Below are 10878 nucleotides of genomic sequence, written 5' to 3' on the forward strand. Positions count from 1 at the left end.
CGAATAGGTTGGCCTGTTCTGTTTTGCTTGTTGTGCGCATATGACCAAATTGCATGACTTTTGGTTTGTTGTCGGTGCTTACAGATTTACAGGCAATAACATATTATTAACTATACTTAATAACATAATAATAACGGCCGATATATTGGTCCAACATAACATAATAATAACGTTATTAAGATTCAGCATAACAATAACATAATATGTTACGAAATATGTTAGATTTTTCTTAATAAATCCTATGATTCGGCGCTAATAATATATTATTAACTATAACACTGTAGTAACATTTTACACTTTTGAAATGTACGGTTCAACACATGAAAGTCAGATTTTAGTATTGGACAAATGTAGTTGAACCTCATATTTCGTTTTGGTAAGTTGGTGGATTGATATCAAGAACGACCCTTTTATAACGGTTTATCAGTGATGTTGAAAAAAATGGTCGGAAATGGCCACTTACGACATTTTTGTCTTCGACAACTACCATTTTCTCGTCGAAAAAATATGGGTCCCTGAACACTTGAACATCGGTTTTCCTACAAATTTGCTCTAAAATTGACATTTCTTCATAAAACTATCGATCGGTTGAAAGATTGATACAAAATCACATTTATGGAATAGAAAACCATCGTACAGTGACCTACTATGGATCTATTGGGTCAATTCGAAAGTTTCCGCCGTTTTTTTGTCTAAAAATACATTTATTGCAAAATAAATTGAAAATGTACATTAACCATTGTATTCGCCCTCGTTAGCTATGACTTCCCGCCATCTTTCTGGCAGCTTGTGGATTCCTCGCTTGAAGAAGTCCTCGTCTTTTGAGGTTATGTAGTCATCAACCCATTTTCGCACTTCTTCCTCATTTTGAAAGCGTACTTCAGACAGGGCAATCTGCATCGATCGAAATAGATAGTAGTCGCAAGGAGCAAGGTCTGGAGAGTACGCGGGCTGATCAAGCCGATCCCAACCGAGCTGCTCTACCTCATTTTTAACGATTGTTGCACGATGTGGCTTAGCGTTGTCATCGTGGAACAAAACATTGTAGTGTTTTCGAGCTATTAATGGCCGTTTTTTATCCAATGCATGAGCCAAATCATTCAATTAGCGTCGATAGCGTTCCTTATTAATCGTTTGATCTGGTTTTAGCAGCTCATAATACACGACTCCTTTCATATCCCACCAGATGCACAGCATAACCTTATCGCAATGAATATCTCGTTTTGGCTGGGATGGCGCCGGTTGGCCGGGATCAATATACGCTAATTTACGCTTGGGGTTTTCGTAATGAACCCACTTTTCATCGCCGGTAACAATCCGATACAAAAAACTGTTTCTTTTGTGCTCTGCAAGATGTTTTGTGCATATTGCGATTCGTGCTTGAAGTTGCTCTTCAGACAGTTGATGTGGAACCCATTTTCCCAGCTTCCGAATCTTTCCCATGGCGTGCAAATGTCTGAAAATGGTTGTTTGGCCGACGTTTAACTGCAATGCAAGTTCTTTTTGCGTTTGGGTTGGGTCTTCATCCAATAATGCTTGCAAATCGACATCTTCAATCGCTTCTGGCCGACCTGAACGTTCTTTGTCTTTCAAGTCAAAATCACCACTTTTGAATCGATGAAACCATTCTCTGCAGCTTCGTTCCGATGGAGCTTGCTCGCCATAAGTATCTGACAGCATTCGATGAGCTTCAGCGGCAGTTTTCTTCGAATCAAATAAGAAAAGAAGGGCCCCTCGAAAAAAACACCTTATCACGATCCATTTTCAATCGATTCAAAAACAATGACGCAGAACGAAAAATGAATCTTTCTGCTCTGAGTTAGATTGCTAAATGTCACATCTACAAAATGCAATTGGATTCACTTGTCAAGCTACGCTCAGTTACAAGTGGCGACATTTAAATGTCAGCGGCGGAAACTTTCGAATTGACCCAATATATACACCCAATTTTTGACGTAGAATCGATTTGTACTTTCATTTTACACATGTTTTTATGGTTTTAGTGTCGAAAAATACGATTGATCCAAAACAAATGAGCGAATGACGCCCATGAGCTTCGGTTCCATGGCTAAATCACCCCATGGAGCCAACATTTCTACCTTTGCCACTTTCGAACTGCTAGTATGATCCTTCACGAACATTTTGAATACCGACATGGCCAAGTCGAGTGATGTTTTCGCATATTTCTTGCCTCATATTCTGTTGGTTCGACTTCAACTCTCAAAAAATCGACTTTTCGTCGAAAAATCCTCAAATGGTAGTTTTATGAAGAAATGTCGATTTTAGAGCAAATTTGTAGGAAAACCGATGTTCAAGTGTTCAGGGACTCATATTTTTTCGACGAGAAAATGGTAGTTGTCGAAGACAAAAATGTCGTAAGGGGCCATTTTCGACCATTTTTCTAACACCACTGACAAAGAATTTGAAAAAAAAAATTTCTCCACTGAATCCACCAACTTATCAAAATGAAATATAAGGTTTATCTGGGCTCGCCAGCAACTAAAATCTGACCTTCATGTGTTGAACCGTACATTTTTTCGTTACTACAGTGTAATAATGCTTTTTAGACCAAATTGTTATACCAATCGAGAAAGACTATTACAACTATTTATTGTATAAAATTACCATATATTGTACAAACACAAAGAAAGATCAGGTTTTTCACGACTCTTGGAGTCGTTTTCCTGCAAACCAAAATATTCAGCCAGTTTTTGGCGGTGTGAAATAAATAAATAAATAAATAATAACATATTATGAAGATGGATTTATTAACTCAATTAATAACATATTATTAAGATACAATCCTAATAACGCTTTTTTCGCGCATTTTTTTCGCCGGAGCACTGACAAGTTGTTTTTTCACTGCGGAGTACACACATGAATTTTTGCACTGTTGCAATGAAATTAAAATGACTCTTTGAAACGGAATTATCATGTATTGAACTTAACCATTAAGTTTAGGAAATCGCCAGTACCGACCTTGAAAGGATCAATTTACTATATTTTGTCTGCATTGTTATAGGTGTGTAAACTGTACAGTGCTTTTTTTCTCTCCAGCTAGGGAAAAGAATGCACGAAAAAAGCGTTATTAACACTATGACGGTTCTTCTGACATTTCACATATTCCTGTTCTTTGGGGACCCCAGGGCCCCATATGTACTTCATATGAAATCTGGACTGTGATAAGAGATAACAAAATAGTGTCCGAGGTAAAGTTGTAATACTCGAGGTTTGCTATAATTTTGCTGCAACAAATATTTTCCCACCTTATTTTTAGTGAAGCTGATAAGAAGTAAGAGACTTGCTTCTTCGGCAGAAATGTAGAGCAGGTCGAATACTACAACTTTGCCACAGACACGAAGTCGTTATCTCTTATCAGTTACGCGAAAAAATGATAAGAAAAAAATTCGCGTTTTTCACGGTTTTCTGCGGTTTCTCGCGTATTCCGCGAAACTTATAAGAGATAACAAGATGGTGTCTGTATCAAAGTTGTAAAGCAGCTTAAGTACTACAACTTCGCTACAGAACCCAAGTCGTTATCTCTTATCAGTTACGCGAAAAGCCGCGAAAACCGTGAAAAACGCGAATTCTTTCTTATCATTTTTTCGCGTAACTGATAAGAGATAACGACTTGGTGTCTGTAGTGAAGTTGTAGTACTTGACCAGAACCACAACTTTGCCATAGACACCATTTCGCTATCTCTTATCAGTTTTGCGGAATAGGCGAGAAACCGCAGAAAACCGTGAAAAACGCGATTTTTTTCTTATCATTTTTCGCGTAACTGATAAGAGATAACGACTTGGTGTCGTAGTAAAGTTTTAGTACTTGACCAGAACCACAACTTTGCCATAGATACTATTTCGCTATCTCTTATCAGTTTTGCGGAATATGCGAGAAACCGCAGAAAACCGTGAAAAACGCGATTTTTTTCTTATCATTTTTTCGCGTAACTGATAAGAGATAACGACTTGGTGTCTACGGCGAAATTGTAGTACATAAACTAGTCTACAACACTGCTACAGACACCAAGTCGATATCTCTTATCATAGTCCAGTTATAATATAAAATAGCCATGGGGCCCTGTGGTCCCCAAAGAACAACCGCGTAACATGTTTTGCGGCAGGCTGTATTTTACACATACTCACACATATGCATATGTTTTTTTTTCATTCGTGTTGAGAAATGTTCAATCTATACAATGAGACTTAACTCCGGTTGGTTTATACACTGTTTAGTACTTTTATTCAACTTTAAAGTTCGCTTGGGGCCCTGGATTCCCCAAGAACCATCATAGTGTTAAGATTGCATCTTAACAATATGTTATTAATTGAATTAATAAAATCCAAACCTAATAATATGTTATTAATTGAGTTAATAAATCCATCTTAATAATATGTTATTATTATAGTTAATAAAATGTTATTACCGCCGAATCTTAGGATTTATTAAGATAACACCCGATATAACGCATAACATATTATGTTATTATTATGCTGAATCTTAATAACGTTATTAAGATAAAAAAATCCCAACATAACATAATAATAAATATGTCGGGCTACAGCTGTCACTTTATTAACATATTAATAATTTATTAATTTTTTAATAAAATGAATTTTTTATTAACGTTAATAAAATATAGTGCATTTTATTAACATATTAATAATTATTAGTATGGTGAATTTTCGGTTATTAATATGGTGTAGATTTTATTAAAATGTTAATAAAATGTGATTATTAATATGTACCACCTTCCAAATTACAATTGACCGCTCGGAATAATTCCGCATTATTTTTGCGGATTGTGTTCCAGAATACCGCCACTGGAAATATTTGACATGTTTTTTGTATGAAACTTTTCTTCGCAATTTTTTTGAAAAGTTTCATGCAAAAAAAATGTCGAATATTTCCAGACTCGTTTTTCTTTGAGATTTTGTCGTGATAAATGATTGTCTTAATCTAAACGCTGTGTTGAATAGACTTTGATGTGAACATGATGTCGTCCGTTGATAAAATCGGATAAAATCCAATATGTTGTCGAATTTATTAGAATTCTAATAAAATCGGCACCATATTAATAACCACATTTTATTAAAATTCTAATAAAAAATTGTCGATTTTATTAAAATTCTAATAAAATATCGTTATTAATATGTTGACAACATATTAATAACCACATTTTATTAACATTTTAATAAAATCTACACCACATTAATAACCGAAAATTCACCATACTAATAATTATTAATATGTTAATAAAATGCACTATATTTATTAACGTTAATAAATATGGTGTTTCAAAATTTTTATTAATCATTAAAATATGTTGTTTATTAACATATTAATAAAATACCGATTTTTGACAGCTGTATGTCGGGCAATAACATATTAATAACATATCGAAAATGTAAATCTGTATCGGTGCTCTTCTTCCAATTGACATATTGCCAAAATCTCGATGCGTCATACTTGAGCGAGGATTTCATTTTGTCCACGTAAGCGTTGTATAGTTTCGTGTTGAGTTTGTCAAATTCGCGAGACGCCAAAATGTATTTCCATTCATAGTACGGTTTAAAGCCAGACCGTCTGAAGCGTTTCCATGCCTTATTTTTCCTATTTTTCAATGTTTTTAATGAGTTATTTTTATTTGAAAGAAATAAACAATAAATAAGAAATAGATATGCGTCGTCTTATGCCAAATTGTGTCGCATTTTTCATTTAAATACGTGGTTTATTCAGAGTGTTGGAAACAATTGATTGAAAAGCACAATGTAGAATGTGAACAGATTTAAAAAAACAACAAAAGAAAAATGGCATCTGAAAATAAAAAAGTTTTGTGCCCTTGCTGTGGCAAAGTTGTGGTAGAATCGAAAGAGTTTAGGATGGCCACTTTGATACCTTACTAGCTTTTAGAATTAGCAAGTTCATTTTGTATTTGGCTGTGAAGATGAACGAATTGGACGACAAATGTCCATATGTTACGAGAATAAAAGGTGATTAATTAATGCAGTAAATTTTTTTGTTTTCGTTGTAGACACAACACAATATATTTAAAAAAAGATTGTCGTATTTGTTTTTAATTGTTAGCTATGGACCGATGCAGATAAGATGTATAAAATGAAATTACGGAAATAGTGTTTACGGAATAGATTTTTTCGGATAAATAATGTCAGGAATCAGCGAAATTATCAATAAAATATTTTATTTCGAAATTACATAAGGAAACCAACTATTTTATATATAATTTCGCTATAAAAAGAAGTTATTTATACGAAATAATCCATTAAATGTTTTATTTCCTTTTTTTAAGAAACAATTTATTCTTCATACAAATATTTTGAGAATAAATTATTTCGGAATAATTTATTTCGTGGAGCCGGAACGGTGTTCCGTTGTATTAACAATGTAGGTAAAATGACATTTTGCCGACAATTTTAATACAGTGGAGGTAAACTGACATTTCGCCTACAATGGCAAAAAACAGTGGGTAATTTGATGTTTTGCACTATATGTTTTTTAGTTTGCCTCCTTTGAATTCTGAGAATATATAGTTCACTATAGTTTACTATAGTTACCTTTTCAGTTCATTTATCATCGACATTTTTCCGTTTTCTGTATACATTTTTATTTTAACTTTTCTGTATAACATTTTCGCTCCAAACTACTCATATGATACCCCTCTTGGTCCCGTCTTCATGAAAATGTGAGTATTGATAGAAATTGATTCGCGCGCACGCATCTTTGTCGACCGTTCTTTTTCTTATTACCAATGGATACGGTTCAGTTTTGTACGTTTTAGTACATTTTAGCACGGTTTAGTACCATTTAGTACGCCGTTTAGTACGATGTACTGTCTCCTAGAATAGTTGGAAATCGTTGGAAAAGTTCCAGAACCATTTTTCTAGTTTTAGTACACTTTAGTACATTTTAGTACCGTGCGCTGCATAGCTATGATGAAGTACTAAAACTTTGCTCCAGTGACCACTATCTTATTTGCAACAGCTGTGGATTTATAGAGAAAGGTATTGAAAAAAAATGTGAAAGATGACACATAAAATGGTAAATTAGAAATTTGCAAATTTTTCCACTGAAATGAGATGTACTGGCTAGTAAGCTACCCTCAGCATACAAAAAATCGAAAAAAAATAATCATATTCCTAGAAGCACTGTAAAGCAAAATTTTCGGTTTGCCATTAATTTTTCATTAAATCAATACATATATTTTCAAGAAGGGGGACCTGGGGGGATACCATATATATGGTTGGAAAGGTATTGACGAGTACTATAATTTATCCCAAAGGAGTGATGCCCTATCGCTCATAGGTCGGGAGTAATGACCTTAGGTAGCCACGTGAGATTTTCATATTCTCCCCCCATAAACCCCGATTCGGAAGACCCGGGGAGAAGTACACCTATACTATACTGTTTTGGAAAGGTGGTAACATAAGCTTTTTAATGCAATATGAGCGGCCTTATTTTTCGAAAATTTAATAAAGTTACACCAAATTTTTTGTTTATATATATATATATATATATATTCATATTTTCATAATCCCTAGGAGCATATGACTTTGCATACTGGAGAGGCATATTTGTACCAATGCACATTTTGCTCTAAAACATTCAGATCTAGCGCGAATATGTACGCCCATCGGAAACGAAATCATCCACGAGAATATGAAGAGAAAATTTGTTTGGCCAAAATGCAGAAAACCTAATTTATCCTCTATCATTTAATTTAGAAGCAGGTGCTTTGTAGAAAGTGGAAACATCAATATAAAAAACTTCTTATTCTTATCTATTGCTTGGTTTGTTTTGATGATAAAAAATAGAATGTTTATTCGTGATTGACTTATTTTAATGACAGCATATTTTTTCTGTTCGATTAATTGAGAAGAAAATAACAATAAAATTGTATAAATTGTGTTTTTTGAGTTTCTTAAATCCGACTAAGCAATGTATTTCTTGACAAAACAGTTTAAAACGTATGTACGAATTTGATATGGACTCTCACTAATCGTCAGAGCTTGAGTCATCCGAATCCGAAAATTTTGAATAGCCAGTGTACGACGATGAGACGCTTGAATATTGATCATCGCTGCGCTTCTTTCCACTTTGTATGAACGGATAGTCTTCAAATGGAATTGGTGCTTCCAATCGAGCATTAGCAGGCAAATGTTTCCCGGGCACCAGTTTTACGCCAATTTTCTCACAAATGTGATCGGCACAGAGGAAGAACCAACGGCGTACATAGCTTAAAGCACAATGCCGTGTTACATCCTCATTTTCGTGGAAATCACATGAGATATTGGGGGTGGAATCGTATCTATCCTGTTCGATGAAAGTGTTGGTGACTGTGATTCGAATAGGCTCGGTAGCGAGTTCAACGTTGTTCTTAAGTTCATTGAACAGCAGCTCGAAGTCAAAGACATCGAAAGTGGTGTGCCATTGTTTTTCGGCCACCTCAGACAACTGGTCGAGGATGGATTCAATAACTTCATTGTCTTCTTTGCGAGTGAAAACGTATGGACGTCTACTATCACTTTTGTCAAATGTTTGGCCGGGCTCTGAGTCCAACACACCGAGAATGGCCGAATAGATCTTTTCGTAGTCTTTCTCGCCGAGCGCATTTGGCGGCGGTGGTAATCGGTGTACCTTTTCGGAACGATCTTTTGCTTCGAAAGCGTAACCAATGGTAACCGTTTCTGTAGATGGATTTAAAAGCAACATAAATATGGTTATACTTTGAAGTTAGTTATTTTAATGTAAAATACCTGGGTTGACAAACGTGTGATAAAATTTCAAAATTGCGTCTTCAAAAGAGAACTTCGCGATGGCAATCTCAGCAGGTGAATACATACCGGAATTGGTCTTGTAGAAATAATTGGCCATTATAAAGACGAATGGCCGACTTTTGATATCTGGAAAAAACAGATTGTTTCTTCTGAAATTTCATCTCAGCTTGCATTTATAAATTTACAACACTGCCGTTTCTTGACAGTTCCCATATAAAATAGCTCCAAAGCGCCAACTGGTGCTAGCAAGTGAACTACAAGCACTTCATATGTAATTTTCACTCTTCTGTTGACTAATTTGACATTGATTTTGACATTTTGTTCGTAGTATACTTGCTAACACCAGTTGGCGACAACGATGAGAAGGCACAGCGTTGTAAATTTATTTATAATTTTCAGCAATTGGCTATATGACGTTTCAAAGGAATGTCATGCAAATTGCGTAATGCCCATTTTGTCAGCGCCAGCTAAATAACTAATTGATTTTCACAAATTTTTGGACATGAAGAAAAAAAATTACCGTTCTCTAAAAAGGCGTTTTTGACGATGTGTTTGACTTTTCTTTCCATAAATCGCTTCTTTTCAGCCAATTCTCTTTGCTCTCGCTCGACTTGTTCCAGTGGAACACCTTGCGATGTGTATTTGGGTGGCTGCATCACAGTTCGGGCTGGCATTCTTTTTGCCAATAGCTTGTATCTTTCTTTTTCTGCAGCGGTGAGTCTCTGAAAGGATCACGAATTTATTGAAATTGTCAACTTAGGTGTGCGTCACCATAAAAGATTTACTTACTTCGAAATGGGGCTTCGTAACGGTCGACCATTCTTCCTATGAGGAAGAAAATGAAATGTACATAGGGTGTTCAGGTTTGGGGAGTCAAATAAGAATATATGATTTCTACGCAGATTTCGGCCCAAAAAATCGGAATCAAACAATAAATCGTCCTTCATTGCTAATAAATTTGGAATTTCACCGAAATATAACCGTTTTTATGTGTTAGTACTAATTGACTCTTTGTAGCTCAAATTGTCTAATGTTCTAAAAATTAGCAATGTGAACCGATCCGTATGGCATTTGACATTCACTTCAGCAGTTTTCGAAATGTCACAGACGCCGCATCATTCATTCCGAGAAAACATACAGCGTTGTGAACACGAAGTCAACAAATTGAAACTCTTACATTTTATCTTACAATTTAAACTGGAAATTTACATTGCAATTTAATTTATCTACGATTTTGCTGGTATTTCATTTCGTTTTATTTTCGATTTACGTGCGTTTTGTATCGATTTGATCCGGAGTTCACATTGAATTCAAGTCGCCAAAGTGTAAGTAAACTTGATCATTTCAATCTCTTCTTCTTATTGTGGAATTCATTTTAAAAACGTTTTATAAGCATTTATAACGTGAAATATATTGAACATATCAACAGTAATATTAGATTCCATGTACAAAAGTAATGAATTTCACAATAATTCTGCAGTACATAGTTCTGTTACATGTGATGGTGAAATACGTGTGATGGTGAAATTCATTTTATGCAATGAATTGAGTCCATTGTTCGGAGAAGAGAAACAGTTAATCGATTACTGTTCGAACTCAAATTGAATCAATGCCATTGTTATCAAACCGAAGTCATTTTTGTGTGTCTCATTCTGTTGTCATTTTCAAACTAAATTGAATTTAAGTTTCAATATTATTCGTTTTCAAACTAAATCGAATGTGTGTTTTTTTTCTTTCAGTAGGACAATGGCGAATCGTTTCAAGCCATCAATACCAGCGGAGGGAGAGACGAAAGATGAAATTACGACGATCAAATGTGCGCTAAAGACAATCATTCGCCCACAATACCAGCAAGCATTGATGAGCAAAATAACGGATCTGAGTTTGCAAGCCACTTCCATTTGTGTTTTGAGCTCATTGCTGTTCTTGTTTGAGGTGCAAAAGGCGTTCGAATATAGGCGTCGAGAACAATAATTTCGCATTGTTTGGTGGAAGTGGAGAAGATAAGATCAAACTCTGCTTTGAACAAGTGCTATGGCACAACAATCAGCCACCAAAACCGAAGTCAAGGTATAAACCAAG

At 35.0% G+C, this 10878-nt stretch overlaps 1 protein-coding gene and 1 long non-coding RNA gene across 3 annotated transcripts; one reads left to right on the forward strand and one right to left on the reverse strand.

The window, feature by feature from the left end:
* Positions 1-6572: 6572 nt before the first annotated feature.
* LOC129572429 (uncharacterized) lies at positions 6573-7945 on the forward strand. The gene is made up of 2 exons (XR_008688443.1): positions 6573-7436; positions 7561-7945. It is a non-coding gene; the product is annotated as an uncharacterized LOC129572429 (long non-coding RNA).
* LOC129572428 (protein maelstrom homolog) lies at positions 7807-9621 on the reverse strand (the record flags this gene model as incomplete). Of its 2 annotated transcripts, XM_055452396.1 has the most annotated exon segments (4): positions 7807-8706; positions 8776-8922; positions 9317-9518; positions 9586-9621. In XM_055452396.1, coding segments are annotated over 4 exon segments (1077 nt in total), but the record flags the coding sequence as incomplete, so codon positions are not given.
* Positions 9622-10878: the final 1257 nt, after the last annotated feature.

The sequence above is a fragment of the Sitodiplosis mosellana genome, unplaced genomic scaffold (genome assembly GCF_009176505.1).
Source record: "Sitodiplosis mosellana isolate CC-2019 unplaced genomic scaffold, AAFC_SMos_1.0 Smas_scaffold_4934, whole genome shotgun sequence".
NCBI classification, from domain to species: Eukaryota; Metazoa; Arthropoda; class Insecta; order Diptera; family Cecidomyiidae; genus Sitodiplosis; species Sitodiplosis mosellana.